At 36.0% G+C, this 20,072-nt stretch overlaps 3 protein-coding genes across 3 annotated transcripts in view; all 3 read left to right on the top strand.

The window, feature by feature from the left end:
• The first annotated feature begins 1,311 nt into the window (after positions 1–1,311).
• On the top strand, positions 1,312–1,926 carry LOC107737081 (sterile alpha motif domain-containing protein 9-like). Its single transcript, XM_016548846.1, has one exon. It carries the CDS (start codon positions 1,337–1,339, stop codon positions 1,907–1,909), a length of 573 nt encoding a protein of 190 aa, XP_016404332.1. The 5' UTR covers positions 1,312–1,336; the 3' UTR covers positions 1,910–1,926.
• Positions 1,927–1,965: 39 nt separating this feature from the next.
• On the top strand, positions 1,966–5,199 carry LOC107737928 (sterile alpha motif domain-containing protein 9-like). Its single transcript, XM_016549947.1, has 2 exons — positions 1,966–4,525; positions 4,640–5,199. The coding sequence occupies exons 1-2, from the start codon at positions 1,966–1,968 to the stop codon at positions 4,804–4,806; spliced, it is 2,727 nt and encodes a 908-aa protein (XP_016405433.1). The 3' UTR covers positions 4,807–5,199.
• A 13,306-nt stretch (positions 5,200–18,505) lies between these two features.
• The window catches only part of LOC107739593 (transcription factor MafG-like), a 6,718-nt gene continuing 5,151 nt past the window's right edge, over positions 18,506–20,072 (top strand). Inside the window, exon 1 of the mRNA XM_016552109.1 lies at positions 18,506–18,583. The gene's annotated coding sequence lies outside the window, so the exon portion shown is untranslated. The remainder of the gene's footprint in view (positions 18,584–20,072) is intronic.

Here is a 20,072-nt window from a genome sequence, read left to right on the forward strand (position 1 = left end):
GCAAGATGAAAAGAAAAAATACCATCTAAACTTTTCTAAAGACAGTAAGTTCCCCTCAGATATACATTCATATAAACTCCTACCCCTAATTGAATCGCTATTTGTTTAGCATCTCAACCGATTTGAATCGTCACATATTTGAATCGATTTTCAACCGGCTCGCGGTTATCGTTACATCCCTAATCGTTATCGATGATGGTGTACCGTTGTTAAATATCGATACCGTTTTATCACCCAGGCCTAAACCCATCCATAAAAATAAACTATATTGGGCATTTTATTTATGCCCCCATTTGTGTTTCCCACATACTTTTAACATGATGAAATATTTAAGATTAACATATAAGTTCTTGTTAGAGTTATATGTAAAATATGTAAGCCAGTAATTTATACTGTATAGTCCTGTTGCTTTGCAGATGTGATGCATTAGCAATAAACAGTTAAATGAAAGCAACTTTCTGTGTTTACACCCTGTGTTGAACATTTATTTAATGTAATGTTAATGTAATGTATTTATTTATGTAATGTAATGTTTGCTGGACAAAATGCAGATAAATGTATTGTTCATGGCTTCAAAATGTCTCTGCTATAACAGTGTAATTTCTGTTTTTCAAGGTTCGCAATGTTATGATGTTTGAGTTTGTACTGTGAATTATCACTAGAAGCCATTAAACAATGGGCAAGTATAAAGTTGTTTTTCAGTACAGTCATTGTTTTAAAGTTGTTTAAATAAACTTATCTCACTTTAAACTATTTTTGGTTTGCAGAAAAGCCAGAGGATCCTCCACTGGAGACATGGACTGAGTCTATGGTGAGCAATTGGTTAAGGTCAATAGGAGTTAAAGAAACAAACATCAAAAAACTTCATGAAGAGGAAGTAGATGGCCGGATCCTTTGTGAACTCTCAGAAGAATATCTGGAAAAAAAGATTGGACTGAAATCTGGGCCTGCGCTTTTGATAATCAAAAAAAGAGACGAGTTAGTAAATTCACAAAAAGCCAGGAGCCAACATTTACACAAACAAACTTCTGGAAAAAATGACCATGGAGCAAGTGCAATTAAAAGTCTTGACACAACAGCCGACATCAAGGAAGAGCATAAAGAAGATTTTGTGCCTATGGTAACAACAAAGAGAGATTCAAAACTACGACCTTTTGATATGAAAGGTGTTGATTTTACATATGTCAAAAACAGTGTACTCTTACCAGAATCAGGGGTTGTTGATTTTATTTGTCCATGTCATGAGTATAAGTCATTTGCCATTGCTGCAACACTGAACAGCCAAAGACTACAGGCCAAGTTTGCAAAGGAAGTGCTGAAATTTGCTACAGGTTGTATGAATGTTCGTACAAATGGCACAATACATTTTGGTGTCATGGACAGTAGAGGTGACACTGGTTACGTACATGGTGAAATCACTGGTATTCCTGTTAAGGAAAAAGATGTATACTGTGATGCATTAGATTACATAGAGAGGAGTTTCTCTAGCTCTGATAGGGAACTTGTACGATTATGTATTGGTGAACCTCAGTTTGTTCAAGTAGTCTGTTCAAACAGCAACGAAGAACTCTACGTTGTGGAGGTTGATATTAAGCCAGCAGTTAGCATAGTCAAGAATAGGATGTTCTCTGTTAGCTTGCCAAATTTCAATGAGAAGGCAAACAAAGTTCAGCTTGAGAAGAACACTTATTTTCGCAGAGTGGGTTCTAAAACCGAACCAGTGGCTGACCTCAGTGACTTCTACCAACACATCAGTTTTAGGGATGCTCAGAGAGAAGAGGCAGAGAGAAGGAATAATTTCTCAGCACCAGATCTGTGCCAGAACCTGGGAAAAAAGCTCATCATGCTCATAACGGGTGGAAAGAAAATACTGGACAAGGAAAAATGGCACATACTGGTTACCAACTGACTTCAGGAGAAGGATCTGCAAAGATTTGATTTTTTGTTGTTACCACTACACGGACAATGAAACGATTACCGATCCATGTAAAAGGAGAGTGTTTCCTTGATACTCGAGAGGAGGAAATGAGATGTTCTTTGGAGATTTTGAGTCTAAACCACTGCGAAGAAACAAGTCCTGATGTCATTGAATCTGAAAAAGAGAATATTGAGCAGCAGTTTTACCATGGAGGAAAAGTAACTTGGATGAATCTCTGGCTTGTGGATCAAAAAATAGTTGGAGAGGTTATTCAAAGAGATGCTTACAATGAAGTCAACAGTCTGGTGAAAGACTGTCTATGTTGGAGTTTGGACCGGGCACCCATCAGCTGCATCAACATGTACCATCATCCGGGCAGTGGTGGTAGTACAGTGGCAAGGCAGGTACTGTGGAATAACCGAAGAGATCTAAGTTGTGCAGTTGTAAAACCTTCATACTCAGCATCAGTTGTTTCAGAAGATGCCATTTGGCTTCGAGAATATGAAGAAAAAGATCCCCAAAAATGCCTCCCTGTACTTCTGCTGTTTGAAGACTGTGATCAAGAGTATTTAGAAGATGTCAAGTATGAATTGGAAGTGGCCGTCAATACCAAGAAAATAGCACGTGGAACTCTCTGCTTCATCCTGCTAAGTTGTAGGAGATCTCACAATCCAGAAAAAATGTGCAAGGAATCACCTCAACACAATGTTTCTATTACTCATAAGCTTTCAGAGACAGAAAAAAAGCAGTTTTCCAAAAAACGACGAAGCCTTGAAAAACAGTTCAAGCCAGAATTCATTCTAACATTTGTCCTGATGAGTGAGGAATTTGAGAGCCACAAAATTATTGAATATGTGAAGCAGTTTGTCAAGCATTTACTGCAAGGCATTGATATCAAGTCTGTTGTTACTAAGCTTGTTCTGTATGTGGCATTGCTCAACACTTACGTGCAGAACTCATTCATCTCTCAGTCACATTGCGAAGCTCTCCTGGGTCTTTCCATTCATTTGGATAGATTTAGACAACATGCCTTTGAGACTTCTCTGAGTGAGCAAGCTAGATTGGTCTTAATACACTTGAGGGATGAAAAAACCTACATTAAGTTGATCAGAATCATTCATCCGCTGATTGCAAAGGAATTACTCCATCAACTTCTGGGTGACAAGCAACAACAAAGTGATCTCGCTTTGGATCTTCTCAACAACGATGTGCTCTTTGAGCACAGGTTTGGTAAAGATCAGTACATGAAGTTCTTGCGAGATCTGTTCATGACACGCCGCAGGATCAGTAAAGGTGATAAAATGGACACCTTCTTCTCTCCCCTAATTGAGCATGTGAGAGAGAAAGAGTGTCCAGATAAAGCTATTGAGCTTCTCAAGGCGGCTTACAAGCGTTTTCATGAGGATGCATTTTTTGCTCAACAGCTGGCTCGACTCAATTACAAACATGACAGATTTGAAGAAGCAGAACAGTGGGCAAAGACTGCTGTTGCGAAAAGGCCAAACAATTCTTACTTTCTTGATACCAAAGGTCAGGTGTACAGGCAATGGTTCACAGCAAAATTTAAAGCCATGAAGCAAACTGAAAAAACACCTGAAAATGTAGTAGATGCTTTGGAAACAGCACTAAAGGCTATTGAATGTTTTCAGGAATGTGAGAAAGCAGCAGTTGAAGACAATGAGACCATTAACAATGCTGGCTTTTTTGGAGTAGTAGAAGTAGGATGCGAATTGCTAAAGCTGATTTCCTCTCTTGATGCGTTCTCAGGAAGAAATCATTCCCGATGCATAAAATACCTCCTCACAGATTATATGCCTGCCGAGGTAGAAATACCATGGGAAATTTTTCATGGGAAGCTGAAAAACATCCAAAAAATTATACTGGAGGCGCTAGAATGGATTTCAGAAGACTTGAGTTACTTCCAGACTGACCTGAACACCGATGAGGAGAAGACATCTGAGACTGTTGAGAGGACCACAAAGTACCCCATGCACTGGCTGGTGAATAAGTCTTCTGCTTATGGTAAATACTTTAGTGGTGTTTCTCGAAGTAAAGATCAAAACGAAGGGAAGTTTACTCCTGTCATGAAACGCATGATGATTTATCATCACGGTGGGGGAAACATCACAACCATTTTTTCCCTTCTAACAAACCAGAAAGATTGTTGTGGTCTTAACAAACCAGAAAGTCCTGTCATGGTTCTGGAGCAAATTATTTCACTTTACCCAAGCAATCCGATGGGGGCGCAAATGCCACAAGCGGACCTTGTCAACTACATAGCGTCACACTTTGCTTTAAGTTGTCTCTCAACTCAGTCTCCCAAGCTGGTTGCATTTCAGGATCTACAAAGTCTGAGTGACCAATTTCCTAGAGAGAAACAGAGATGCTTACCAAGTACTCTTTTCTTGCTCGTCTTACTTTTCTGGCCAGAAGAACATGACACAGAAGCAGAGAAAGAACACAAGTATGAGACTGTGCTCTCTGCTATTGAACACCTCCAGAGACTCTATGACAAGAAATTGAAAGACATCCCTCCAAGGAAAAAGAGGATCTACACTCATTTCTTCCTGAGCAATGGGACTGGTTTTGAAAAATTTGTCCACAAGAGTAAGTTTGAAACAATCACAAAAATGTTCTCAGTTTCAGAAAAACGGCTGAAATGGTTCAGTGGAGAAGTATGGAAAATGCCAGACATTTCTAAATTGCTGAAATGTGTCACAGGCTGGATGGAAGATGAGAAGGTATTTCTGGAGGGTCCCAAAGGAATGAAATTTTATATCCCAGCTCTGAAGACATCCTCAGTACCCCACAACAATGAGAATGTCACTTTTTACCTGGGCTTCACTCTGAAAGGACCTGTTGCATACAACATTACAGTACAAACATAGACAAACGTATGTTTAGGGTAGATTAGGTGGTCCAAAAAGATGGTTCAAAATCTGTCTTTAGGTGCTAATGAATTCTCATCCAAGAAGAAGGGCATTTAGGGTTGAGGAAATACTAAATTTAACATGGTTGATAACTTTTTTAATGTAATTTACTGTAATTTTTACAACTGTCAGCTGTCAAAGTAAAACTTTAAATGTGAGATATTGTCTGTAAACCCTGCAAAAAATGCTTCTTGAACTTTTTTTCCCCCTTTGGATCTTACCAAAAACTAATTCTGGGGAAACAAAAAAACTATTAATAAGGATGGAGGGCTATTGATTTTTCTATGTATTTTCATCTCTGTGCAGGCATGTATTTCCACATTTACAATGGTTTTATATTTAAACTTTTTATTTTAGTTTATAGTTTATTGCATGAATGCTAATGCTTTGTATAAAAATAAAAGCATTTATATTTGAAGATTCTGGAAGTGCTTATTTGCATGCCTTACAGGTAGGATAGGCAGTGTTTTTCTTTTCTTTTTTAATTGTTGGTTGAAAAAGTCTCTTCACATCCTGATAGCAATAATGGAATTTTTCTAAATTATAAAAAAAAAAAATAATAATAAAATAAACATTCTCTGTTGAAGACTCAGGTCATTAAAATGTTCATCCAATCATTGCAGTATGAATGCAATGATAGGGTGGCCTACCTTTCAGTCTTCCTATGTATTTGCATACCTCCACGCACATTGTTCGTGCAGGCATCACACGTCATGTGAGGCTATGCAGAGTTGCAGACACGTTGCTAGTCATTGAGCAAGAATGGCAAGTTAAAGGTGCACTCTGCAAAAATGATCTATTACTGTTTGTAAACAAGATTTTAACTTGGCCCCTTCTTGTGGGTGGGCTCAACACTGCTAGAAGCCACGCCCCCTGTCAATGACATCATCATATCTGTTACCACATTCACAAAACATGTACAATCATGGAGAATACTTCCATATAGCTGTTAAAACTATCTACAATGGATGCAATAGTTCAGTTAAATTATCAATGGGTACAAATGGTAGATTTGAGATTGATTGAGGTATACAGCAGGGTAGCCCTTTGTCTTTATTTTTGTTTCTATTACACAAATTATGACCCTACTACATATAAAATTTTTAAAAAAAGCTGAGTACGAAGGTATAAGAAAATGCCATTTGGCTGACGACAATACTATTGTTTTAATATCTGTTTATGTCTTTAGCTTCAGATATGCCATATAATGTGTTTTTTTATTTTTTTTATGGAGGAATATACATTATTTGAGGAAGGAAATGGTATGTAAACAAAAGAGCAAAGGTGGGTTATCTGTACTTAGTTTTGAAACTTTAAATAACTAATTCAAGGTTACTTTGTTAATTAAATTCATGAAAGAAAAGGACAGCATGTGGTATACATTTCCAAAATATGTGTTTAGCATGATGGGTGTGTTGAGATGTGATTTTATAATTGATAAACTGCCTGTGAAATTAGCTAAATTTCACAAAGAAGCTTTATTGGCCTAAATTCTGGTGTTTAAGCACAATTTTTCCACAAATAAATATATTGTTCAGAATAATAAATGTATTCAATATAAAAATAGATCTATCTTCTCAAGTTGATATAAAAATTATATTGTTTTAAATCTTTTTTTTTTAAAGTGTGTACTTTTACATTTAAATGGTAATTTATCAACTTATAGTGAATTCTTGGATAAATTTGGGTTTCCAGTTACGTCAAAAGAGTATGCCATTGTATTTGACGCCATTCCCCAACAAGTTATACAGTTTGTAAGAGCTTGTGGAAGTGACTCAATATATGTTATATAAGACAGCATGTTTCTAGGAGACATTGATATTCTTAAATATAGTTGTAAACATATTAAGAATATTATAACAGGTGAAGCAGCTACTCATAAAAGCTTACTGTGATATATATATATATCCAGATAAAAGAAATTTAATTTAGATTTTTGATTATTCCTGTGATTTGTTCAATAGAAAAATAATCTATTATCAATCTGTTTTGTAACTGTATAGACAAAGATTTTTGGATGAAAATGGAAAATTTAATTAGAAGGAAAACTTATATTATATTCAAGTTAAATAATTTTTATATATTGTCAGGATCCAAGACAAATTTTATTCATTTTCTTCAACCGACTAAGGACTACTGCACCAGTTTGGAGAACATTGTCATTATAAAATCAAAGAAGACTTGTCATATTTTTCATGAATATACCGTTTTTGTTTAACCCTAAAAAAGGGCAAGACCATAAAGAGACATTTGAAAATTTATTGCAAAAATACTTTTATTTTTTATATTAATGTTTGTATCCTCCAGAATATGTCACCCCTTTGGGGGTATAAATTGATTGAAAATAGAATGCTTGTTTGGCAATGCAGGTTACAACATTTTAGATACATTTGTTAAACATTTTAATCTCTCATAACTTACAGTAAACATTTGTTTTAATATTGTGTTAAATAATAATTATAATGTCGATTTATAAATATATTAGCCTACTGTATCATATTTGATATACACATTTCTAAGGCCTATAAATTATCAACATGATCAAAGCTTTGCTGATAAACCTTCTGTAAACAATTTACTTTGTGCCTTCTGCTCTCTGATTGATAGTTCATGCTTTTATATCAAGCATTTTTGCTGTAAAATCTTGAAATAACATATATTGCTAGTAATAATTCAAGATACTGTAATCGTACTGGGCTGAAACAGCTTGGGTTTTCTTGATTATACATTTATCTTTTTTATGTTAAAATGTTGTTTTTTTTTCATGGTAAAAAGTAAATGTCGAATATGGCACAACATGCTTTTGAAGAAGGTTTATTTGTCTCTCAATAATCACTGAATTGCAATGAATTGCATATATGAGCCATAAAAACCTTATGTATGAAATACAATACTAAACAAAAACACATATGCAAACTGTATATATTTCGTACTTTTTATACATAAGTTTGCATATGTATTTTTGTTGAGTATCTTATTTCATAGATACATTTACATATGTATGTGTGTATATACACATGCCTAAAAAAAACCCATGTATTGTTGAACTAAAACTAAATTTAATATTGCTAACTAAGTGATTAATGATTAAATGATTGACAATAAATTATCATCTAAGAGTTTTATGTATTGAACTGATTTTCTGAGATAGGCTACAAAGTCTAATGTCTATAGACCACAGAGTCTATATGTAAAAAATATCTTGATTTATACCCCTAAAAGGGTGACATGTTCCCTGAAATAAAAACATTTACAGGAAGATTATGAAAAATATAAAACATAAATTCATAAAATTTCAACAAACATAATAAGGTAATGCTTAACAACAACTTTTTAAACATGTAAGTTCCCTGCAAATATTGGAAATATGTGAAATACATCAACTTTTATATAAGGGTGAGTATTTTCCCACAACAGGTGGCCATGACGTTTTTAAATGCTGCCTGTAAGCTAAACAAAGAATGTATGAACAAAGTCACCAGATCTAAATATTCACCACAAACTGTCAACAAAAAAAAAATTAAGAAATGAGATCTACACTTTCACTGCCTCTCCCCACAGCCTCTCAAATTTTTGGAGGATACGTTGTTAATGAATCAATGGCTTGTACACTCTGGAATGTTTTTGAGTATTAAACTGTACATTTTTGTATACTGTTTTTTTGTTTGTTTGTTCTGGTTAATTAAAAAAAAAATTCTTCTATGTCACAGAAAGACCTTTTTCCTCAATATAGTCTTGTCTTGTCTGGTCTTGGTCTCAACCCCTCAAAGTCTTGGTCTTGTTTTTGTCTCAACACACTCTGGTCTTGGTCTCTAGTTTTGGCTTCACTTTTCTATAATGGAAGGAAGCGGACTTCTTTTTTTTTACAGTCTATGGTTTGAAACAAATGATTCGTAAACTTTTTTTTATTTTTTTTATCATGTATAAATAAAATTTTTGTGTATATGAAATTGAATCTACAGCTACACTAATAGTTAGATGACTGGCTGTAATATATGAGCAAGTTTAGCCATCTAAAGTAGTCATAAAAACCCTTAATGCACACTAAATCCACACTGCTTCATAGCGGTGTCCCATCATGCATCATGTTCTGGAAATGAAAAAGATGAGTATGTTTAGATTTGTACAACATTTGCAACTGCTTTTTATCACCACAATTACTAAATTGCATCATCTGTTATGGAGACTACTGAACATACACGTGAAAGTTCATTTTAAAATGCAAAGTACTGAAAATCAAAATAAAGCTTTGGAAACACTTGCATTTTTATAACACTATAAGTGTGTCCCATCAGGTAATGAAAAGTTCTATACACACCTCTGGTTTTCACGCCCACTTGAACACTTGGGCCAAATACAGGAAATAAGTCATTAAGTAGACAAGTGGTCAAGTGATTAAAAAAACCAGCAAGAAAATTGGTAATACAGACACAGGGCAGTGACTCTAAATGATGATTGAGAGGGGTTATATTTTTAAGCCTATACTTTATTTTTGGAAAAATTCTGCATAATTAATTAAATGTTAAAGGGATAGTTTGCCCTAAAATGTAAATTAAGGTTTTTGTTTTTTTTTGTAAAAATCATACAGAAATTTTTAAATAGAAGCATCTCTACTGGCAGCACTTGCTTAAAGCACCTTTTCTCAGAGCTTGGAGTGGATTGGATTGGATGATGATGTGAAGCCACTGGCAAACTACCAGGAACAATGTTATTTCAATTTAAGAGTCCTGCTTGACATGAAGACAACAGATTGTGTGTTGTGTGTGTGTGTGTGTGTGTGATTGCATAAAACATTGTAGAGAATTTGAGCTTCTTTAAAAAGACAAATACTGAAGGGAGTTATGCCAGCTACACCTTTGATAAATATTTGTTTTGCTTACTCAATTGAACCAATGTGTTAAGTTTCCATAGTCGGTGATGATTTGGGGTGCAATGTCATCTGCTGGTGTTGGTCCATTGTGTTTTTTGAAAACCAACGTCACTGCACCCGTTTACCAAGAAATTTTGGAGCACTTCATGCTTCCTTCTGCTGACCAGCTTTTTGAAGATGCTGATTTCATTTTCCAGCAGGATTTGGCACCTGCCCACACTGCCAAAAGCACCAAAAGTTGGTTAAATGACCATGGTGTTGGTGTGCTCGACTGGCCAGCAAACTCACCAGACCTGAACCCCCTGAGAGGAAAATGAGAAACAAGAGACCAAAAAAATGCAGATGAGCTGAAGGCCACGGTCAAAGAAACCTGGGCTTCCATACCACCCCAAAATACTTCAGTCTGTGTGCATTGAATTTATTTAATACACGAGTTTCACAATTTGAGTTGAATTACTGAAATAAATGAACTTTTCCATGACATTCTAATTTATTGAGATGCACCTGTATAGGCTATATAGTCTATCATATACCTGAAGCAGTTCTATAAACGCACATGCATTTATTATTCAAAATGTAAACAAGTTGCTGTGTATCATAAACATATTTAATAAGCGTAACTGGAATCAGAGACGCACAGCCTATGGGGATTCCCTGTGTGAATTAGAGGCATTATAGTGACAGCTAGGGGGATGTGCAGAAATGTGTGGATAGACGCGCGCGCCCGCGCGCACACACACACACACACACACACACACACACATCAGCAGCAGCAGCACAAAGCTGCTGTTTCATCATAAGGACGCTGTGCGCTTCAGCACCAGGTAGGGCGCGTGTGTTTGTCAATATGAAATTATGCTTTATTCATATAATCATATCTAAATGGGCCAATGGATTATTTTATTATACAGTCTTTCCATCACAGATCTATGACAGGTAAATATCGGAGTGAAAGAGGGTTTCCTTTGTTCGAACGCTACTCAGATGTCTTTCCTGTAGGCATAAACAAAAAGTGGATCGCTTTGTTTGTTTGAATCGGATCGTCGATGCTGATTCATCATAATGCTGCTCGGTTTCATGCATGTCTCTAGCTCAGGAATCAATTCCTGTATCTATATATTTGTCAGTGTAATAATGAGTATCTGTTATATAGTATGACATTCAAAAGCAGATGACTTTTAGTGTGAGCTCATTTGCGAAATGTTGATTAATAAACGATGGTATTAATAAACGCTGTTTGTTAATGTGCATTGACCTGTTTGAATGTTTGTGTTTGTCAGTTTTAATTCTGCCAAATGTAAATTCCTGGTAAACGTTGATCATTGTCTTAAGAATGATCCAAGGCTTCTTTTCTGAATTTGAATTTGCTTGCTCTTATGTTATAATATGCATAAAACAGGAGCAGCAGGTATTTGTTGACCACAATTCTAAGCATCAAGAGCACTCCTGAGTCCTGACTGCCATGAGCATCTGAGATCCGGATTGAGCTGAAGGATAGAGTGACACTTTAAAAGCTTTTTGAATATATTGCATTACCCACGACTACCCTGCCTGTACTTGAGGAAAGATGCATGTAACATTTTAATTGTGAATTATTTTTACAGTGTAGCAGTTAAATATTTGGACACAGCTTTAATCTGGCATTGCACATACTGCATGATATTGCTATGTCCTGGTTACAAAACAAAAGTTGTTGCAAATTTCCAGCATTATTGCCCTGGAAATAAAGATTATTAAAGTTCATTAAGCACACATTGATAACATGCCCAGTTGTGTAATAAAGTAATACATTTTAAAGTTTAACTTGCACTGACCTCATGTGCATGAAAAAAAAAAAAAGGGCAGTGTGGTTTTATTGTGTTCATTTGTTTACCTAACTATGACTTATTATCATATTAATAAATATGACTTATTATCATATTTTTGTTTGATGAATGATGATATTGAAATTTTAGTTTTGAGGACAGAATTATTCCAATTAAAGAGGATTTTGAATGAGGTGTTGTACAGAACCTTAGCTTTTTTATGGTACATTTATGTATTTGGACAAATTTGTGTAAGAGATATTTTGACTTAATCAACAATGGCTTTGGGCAAACCTAAATCTGCTTAGAATTTATAAGGATGCCCTTTTGTGTTATAAACCCGATCTATTCATATGTAATTGCACCTGCCAGAGCAGGTAACAAGAACAGATGTGCACCTTCTTCGAGCAGCAGGGGTTTAGACAGCAGCTTTCTTTTGAAAGATGTATGGTATATATCACATGCCTTATAATACAGCCTCCCTTTTTCCCTGTGATACAGGCTTTGACTGGTATTTATGTTTAACATGAGCTGCCATTAACTGGCTGAAGCTCTGCTAGGACAAGAGTTGATGCAACCTTAAAGAAAGTGTTTAATGAGTGGAGGAGGTGCTCCTCATATCTTCCATTTCTTATGCCATCTCTGCAGAAATTACAGTCCCTGAAAGAGCCCTTAAGTACAGTGTTATCTGGATGCAGATCTCTAACAGCACAGGACTCCAGAAAAGATCAATAGGGTTTGTTGGAGGGTGTTGGGAGGGGTGTCGATGATGAAATTCGGTGTAAGTGAGGATGTCTCTTTTTTTTAAATTTTTTTTTTTTACTGCAGTTGTCTTTTGCCTGCTGTTGCTAGGCATTTTTCTTCTTTCTTTCTTTATTTGACATTTAACACTGTGCAAGAATGTTTTACTTTAGTTTTATTGAAAGATGTTCATGTAGAGTAGAATTAATGAGGAATAAGCCATCAGAGAGCTTAAATTTAACAAACATTTGTGTTTAAAAACATAAATAGTTCTCACTGGATGTCACAGAATAGTTTTATTATTCATGTCAGTTCATAGTGTTTTCTAATTTTGACCAGACTGTAATAAGAATGGAAATGGTATGTCATTTATCCTATTCTGATTTTGGTTCCTTAACTTCAGTTCCTTAATTTCTATTTTTATTTTTCCCATGTTTAAAAATTTAAGCTTTAAGCCATTCTTTTTTTTAAACCAGTTGCTGATTCCCAACCCCACTCAAAGTACTAGGGTCTTTTTATTATTTGACCTAAGATTTTTTTTTCCAATAGATGACCTCTTTTAGCTGGTCAACAGCTCATTTAAACTGCACACATGCTCAATGAAATCTGCTTTGTTTTTGTTTTTTTTATTGCTCTAGCTTGTCGGTTTTCTATGGAAGGCCAGTGGGAGATAAAAACTCGCAATTCTGACTTTTTTCCTCGCAATTCTGACTTTATAACACACAATTGCGAGTTATAAAGTCAGAATTGCGTGATATAAACTTCATAAATTTAATTGCGAGTTAAAGGGGTCATATGATGCGATTTCAAGTTTTCCTTTCTCTTTGGAGTTACAAGCCCATTCTTCAAGCATGTCTATGAAACATCTTGTGTCCTTCTCTTCTCTTTATTCTAACGCCGTTCTAGTACATTCAGTTTGTTTAATAACTGATTTAGCCCTTAATATTTGACAGTTTTAATCCAAGTCCAAACTACTACCCTGTGATTTAACTCTGGCATGAAATTAGTTTATGAAAGCTTGGTTTTCTCATTCTAGTTTTGCATTCGAAGCCTTACCCATGTGTGCGGCTGGCAAAATCAATACAGAATTAGAAAGAGTCTCTAATCTTTTTGCAATGTTTGAGGGTGACTCCAAATGTCAATAATGAATATACCTTTCATTGAGCTCACAAATTCAATCTCTTCGCCAAAGTTGGACTCCATTTTTATCACAGCTGATTGATTAGGCTTTTTTCCTGAAATGTAAGCAGGGTTGACTTTGAGAGATTACTTCTCAAGATCTTCTTGGCCAGCCCCACTCATCTATCGCTGCAGTTTCTCCTATCAACAGTGCTACTGTTGGGTTATTGACTGTTAATGGTGCATCATTGCTTCTTCACTGCTGAAAGCATCAGAATAATTTGCATCTCCTTTTCACGCTCTGAATAGCCGCTAGTTTATGGCTTCCCTTCCCTCTGCGAATAAATTGATGCCCGACTTGAAGAAACACAACCTCAGCCATCAGCCGAGTCTGATTTTTAATTTGCAGTTAAATGGTGCTCGACACGTGCAGGTTGTTTGATAATTAACTTGACTCTGTTGAAGGGAGAGATGATTAGATCTGCATACCACTACTCGTTTTCTCTCCTTTTTTGGTTTTACTTGCTGAGGCATATAAAAAAGAGGTGCTGATCATGCATGAAATTAAATATAGGGTTTCTAAGCTAGTGGCAGTCTTAATTAAGGGGCATCATGGCTTCCAAGAGGTCAGCAGGTTGGACAATGACTTGAATGTACATTAGTGTGCTGAAACCTGATGGCTTTCACTAAAATATACAAGACTTTTTTCCCATGATAATTCCACTGTTCTTTTCACTAGCTGTACTCTGTGTCATGAGTGGTACTAGTGGTGGGCTTATGGGGCTTAAAGGGATAAATAAATATATTCACTCCTTATTATTCCAAAACTGACTTACTTTCTAAATCTCAGCGTGTTTTGTGTGTGTTTGTGTGTGTGTGTGTGTGTGTGTCCACACAATGTAATTCAGTGGTCACCACCAAACATTGGTTACCAACATTCTTCAAAATATCTTCTTTTGTGTCCCTTGAAGAAAGAAATTCACACAGGTTTTGGAACAATGATGAGGGTGAATAAGTGATGAAAGGATTTTAATTTTGGGTTAACTATCCCTTAAGGCTTTAAGCACCAAATGTTTATATGTGTTACCTTGTAGTTTCATTTCAGGTCATTTTTATCAAAATTAAAACATTCAGAGCTGCAATCTTTTGCACATTACAAAACACTCATTTAAATGATTGCGGAGCCTTCCATTCAAAAGACAACACTGAAAAACTACAGGAGCTAGAAAAGTGTTAGATCAGATTTACGCTCTCCACTGAATATTTCACAGACATAACACAGTTTTCAAAACAGAATATACAATTTAAGACACACGCCCCATGATTTACAGTTCTTGCTAAACTCTGTTATAAGAACATGATGATGAATGAAAACATTGGTGAATTCACCAATCATTTTTCATCTTATGTTCTTTTTTTAAATATCCTATAGGGTGAATGATTGTTTCTTTGAATGGTGACTGGTTGTTTCTTTTCCAACTTGGACAATGAAAAAATAATAAATAATAGGTTTGAAAATATGTGGTATTAAAGAAAAAACAGTTTTTTGAACATCCTATACTTTTGCATTTTTGAGAATTATGACTTGATGAATAAGGAAAACCCTAGAACTAGTACATGTAGATAATATATAAAATTAATACAAATTAAAATAACCTACAACATGACTTGACATGGCACCTTGCTTTATCAGTCACACATGGAATCCGTGCATAACACAAAATCTAATTTTGGCTAATTTGAATGTGCTTTCATCTGCCAATAAGAGTAAAGTGTAAGCTCTACTCAAAAACTTTTAAAAACCTTAAATTCTGTTGACTTTCCTCAAAATGTCAGGACAGGAAATGCAGATAGTCTATAGATTCTTTTTGGACCTGCTTATTGCTGACTTTAGACAATAAACTGAGAGAGAGTAACGTATTTCAATAAAAATGCATGTTAAAGGTTTTAAAGGTTAATATATTTAGATATAAACCGCTTTTGTGAGACAACAAGGGTTTCTGACAAAGAGTATTCTATAATAACATTAGCATAAATACATATCAGAAGACTAATCTCGATGAATGTTTTGTAGTTTAAATCAGACTTTATTACAAAATCCTACTCTTCTGAATGCACACAATGTTATTAGAAGTATCAACTCTGCACCTTCAAACATAGATAAGACACTGCTTTTCAATACCTTCATGTTTAGTATGCAGGAAACAAGTGTGACTGTGATTTAAAGCCTAGAAGTTGATAAATTGCTTTTGTGTGCTACTACGACTGATTCATTTTGTTAGGGAGAAATGAAGCTACGAAACATTGCATTTTTGTGCATTTTCATTTTAATTTGATCACACTTTAGTTTGGGGACCAATTCTCTCCATTAACTAACTATTAACTATAACTTTTGCCTCAATAAACTCCTAATTTGCTGCTTATTAATAGTTAGTAAGGTAGTTGTTAATTTTAGGTGTGGGGTCAGATTAAGGAATCTAAATCATGGTCATGCAGAATAAGGCATTAATATGTGCTTTATAAGTTCTAATAAACAGCCAGTATTCTAGTAATATGCATGTTAATGAGCAACTAGATAATAGTGAGAATTGGTCCCTGAAGTAAAGTGTTACCTTTAATTTGATTTATATGTATATATATATAGTTGTAAATATATTGTTTTAGTTTCTAACATGAAATTAACCAAATTCAAACTGTTAAAGCTACGGAGTTGCAGATACAATTATTAAATAAGTTACTTGCTTATTACATGCCAATTTACAAAATACAAATGGGTTTACACTCATTGTAAAGAAATGCTTAACAACAGAATACTACCATTGACCAATCACATATTCCAGAGAGCTGTGTAATAATTTCAGGAGCAGTGAAATTAGTTTGTTTTCTTTTATTGGTGGGTCACATTGTGCTGTAGAGGACGGGTAAATGGGGCAGGTTGGTGTTTCTTTAGCATAGACTGACCCAATGGCATCCATCTGGGTACTAGTCCCCGAGGCCTCGGTAAAGGAAGGCAATCATTAACACATGACACAGGGATCCAAGGCCACAGCGCTTTTGTTGGCTCAGCATTTATCATATCTATATGTACTGAAATGTATTTTTCATTGCATGTATCTCCAGACCTTGCAGGTTCGAAACACCCTCTAAATTTATGAACGCTGGCAGGGTTTGAAGGTTGGAAATGATCGCTGTGGTCATTTGAGTTCAGCTACACAACCTCCTAATTGGTGCCTTGGTTGGGGTCCTTGCTGAGATCAGGGGTTTTTACCCTTCGTTTTGCAAGCTAGCCCAGATGTGCTGATGACACATTTTTCACAAGGCTGTTTCCTCCAACACCCCCCATGTTCCCTTACTCTATTTGTTCTTTATTTCTCCCCCTCTCTCTGTCTCTCTCTATTACCTGCTTTCTTGTAAGTGGCTTCACTCAGATTTTTCTGTTTTCCTGTGGGTCTGATGTCTATTCTCTACAGATAATCAGCTCTGATTTGTCAGAGTGATATTGACATCACATGTCACTGTTTCTGGGTCTGATCAGATCCCAAAGCAAACAACAAACAGTTCTAATATAATCCTGCAAAAAAATCATCCTAACCTTTATCTTCATACAAATCTCAGTTGACCAGACAGTGATTCCAGCCTGGAGACTGTATGAATGAATGAATGAATGAATGAATGAATTTATATAGCACTTTTATTGTGTATTGTTGTACACCCAAAGCGCTTTACAATCATGTGGGGGGGGGGGGGGACAGTGATTCCAGCCTGGAGACTGTATGAATGAATGAATGAATGAATGAATGAATTTATATAGCACTTTTATTGTGTATTGTTGTACACCCAAAGCGCTTTACAATCATGAGGGGGGGTCTCTCCTCAACCACCACCAGTGTGCAGCATCCACCTGGATGATGCGACGGCAGCCACAGGACAATGGCGCCAATGCGCTCACCACACACCAGCAACAGGTGGAGAGAAGCGAAAGTCATAGAGCCAATCAAGTGGTTGGGGATTATTAGGAGGCCATGATTGACAAAGGCCAGGGGGGCAATTTGGCCAGGACCCCGGGGTTACACCCCTACTCTTTACGAGAAGTGCCATGGGATTTTTAATGACCACAGAGAGTCAGGGCCTCGGTTTAACATTTCATCCAAAAGATGGTGCTTTTTGTCAGTATAGTGCCCCCGTGGTGAGCACTCCCTGCTGGCCTCACTAACACCTCTTCCGACTGTAGTATACACTGTGAGTTTTAAAAGTTTAACTTAAACGTGTGCTATAAATAAATAGTGGTCATAAACAGCTGTTGAGATACCTCCTCACTTCTCTTCCTTTAAAACATTTTTTTCTGGCAAACTTGTTAATTTGTGGTAAATTTGTGGCAGACTGGCAGAGGTTTGCAGTTCTTCACTGTTCACTACTGGCAAGTAGTTTTGCAGCAAATATCTACTACTGGAAACAATTCCAGCTCTCTCCAGCCTCTAGCAAACCTGTAGCTACAATCTCTAACCTTCTGATGTATGGTGCCCACTACAGTGGACAGATCTATACATTTTAAATCCATTTTAACCATCTAAAGTATGTTGTTTCATCCAAACCACCATCCTAACCTTTGATCATTACCTTACATTTGACGGTCTTCTTTATATGTAATTGATTGTGGGGTTTATTTATTTATTTATGAAAACATACAGTACATTTAAAATATTAAAATATTTGGTGAAGCACCAAGTACTTTAGGAAGATTTAGCATTATGCTCTATTTTAAAATACATAATGTTTGGGTAAAAATACAATAGGAAATGTTTATTGTAGTATTATATTTTAACATTTATATTTTAAGTCCACACACACACACACACACATACAAATACAAGCAGGTGATTTTGGCCTAGTCATCTTCTGAAGTTGATCTCCAAATTTTCAATAAAAGCACTATTGTTTATCAAACTTGCTGCCTTTCATGCTGCATCCTTCACATCGTAAGAGTGCCGCAGAAAATGGTAAATAATGTGCTGCAGTAAATAACGTGGCACTGAACTGTGATAATATGTACTATTTGTGTTGCTTGCCTCAGAAAGCACCAAGAAAGAGATGCAGAAGGTTCCTGGTTCGAGTCCCAGCTGAGCCAGAAAGTCTTTCCTTCAGATCTGGTTTCCCTCACAATCCAAAGATGTGTGAATTACAGATGCTAAGTTGTCTAAAGGTGTGAGTGAAGTTTCTTTTATTTTCATGATTTTTGGAAAAACACACACTGTGAGTTGCTTTTCAATTACAAATGGAAATTATATTGAAATAAACTTAATTTAATGCATCCTGAGAGTGTTAGTCCAGAGATGGTCCAGAAACAGTATAACTTATGTCTTAATGAGACCTTAAATGATGTTGAAAATATGTCCATAATGAACACATTTGAAGTAGTTTTTAACCTTGTACCTAGGTTCCATGAACGTCTATATCGGATGTGTAGAACACGTAAAAAAAAAAGATGTCATAAAAACTTTCATTCTGGCTCCTCAGTGGACGTCTTTTTAACGTGTGACAAAGACATCGAAAAGATGTCTTTTGGACATAACTTTGCTCAGTGGGTAATGCCAACATTCTCTGGAAAGGTGTGGAAAGAGTAATATTTACATTCTGCCTGGTCATGTGCTGAGTCTGAGCGGCGACGTCTTCTACTTGTTGATCCGGTCCACATTGCAGTGGGAAGAAAGGAGTTGGATCCGTTTCACAAACTTGAACACGAAGCACTGGTGAACGATGAAATCCTGAGCACTGAGAAGATCCTTGGTCTGGAACTCGCAAATGGAGGAGCCTTGAAGATGAAGGGTCTGACGTCTGAACAGAAGATCTGGACAGTTACAAATGACCTGCTCTTATCATCTGATCATGGTTGTATTTCTCTATTAGTGCTACTGGATCTTAGCGCTGCGTTTAACACTATTCGACCACAACATCCTTTTGAGTAGACTACAAAATTTTGTTTGCATTAGTGAAATTGCATTGTCATGGTTCAAATCTCACTTACCTGACTGTCATCAATTTGTAGCAGTAAATAACGAGATAGCATATCAATCACAAGTACAGTATGGAGTGCCACAAGGCTCAGTACTAGGACCGTTGCTTTTCACACTTTACATGTTATCCTTGGGAGATATGATCAAGAAACATGGTGTTAGCTTTCACTGTTATGCTGATGATACTCAGCTCTATATTTCTTCGAGGCCCGAACATACAAATTTGCAAAACTAACGGAATGCATAGTTGATATAAAAAACTGGATGACTAGTAATTTCCTACTGCTAAATTCTGAAAAAAACAGAGGTGTTAATTATTGGACCAAAAACCTCCACATGTAATAACTTAAACCACTGTCTAACGCTTGATGGCTGCTCTGTTAATTCCTCGTTATCAGTTAGGAACCTATTTGATAGCAATCTTTCCTTTGAAAAACATGTTTCTAGCATTTGTAAAACTGCATTTTTAAATTATGACTAAATTATGACCTATGCTCTCAATGTCAAGTGCAGAAACGTTAATTCATGCGTTCATGACCTCAAGGTTAGATTATTGTAATGCTTTATTCGGTGGTTGCTCTGCATGCTTAATAAACAAACTCCAGCTGGTCCAAAATGCAGCAGCTAGAGTTCTTACTAGAACCAGGAAGTATGACCATATTAGCCCGGTTCTGTCAA

The sequence above is a fragment of the Sinocyclocheilus rhinocerous genome, unplaced genomic scaffold (assembly GCF_001515625.1).
Source record: "Sinocyclocheilus rhinocerous isolate Xijiao unplaced genomic scaffold, SAMN03320098_v1.1 scaffold2990, whole genome shotgun sequence".
Taxonomy (NCBI): domain Eukaryota; kingdom Metazoa; phylum Chordata; class Actinopteri; order Cypriniformes; family Cyprinidae; genus Sinocyclocheilus; species Sinocyclocheilus rhinocerous.

Excerpts from the sequence above, each read along its gene's own strand:
- LOC107737081 (XM_016548846.1), top strand. The coding sequence starts at position 1,337 with ATGAATGTTCGTACAAATGGCACAATACATTTTGGTGTCATGGACAGT.
- LOC107737928 (XM_016549947.1), top strand. The coding sequence starts at position 1,966 with ATGAAACGATTACCGATCCATGTAAAAGGAGAGTGTTTCCTTGATACT. Across the intron at positions 4,526-4,639 it reads TGAAAAATTTGTCCACAAGA|GCTGGATGGAAGATGAGAAG; the intron begins GTAAGTTTGAAA and ends AATGTGTCACAG.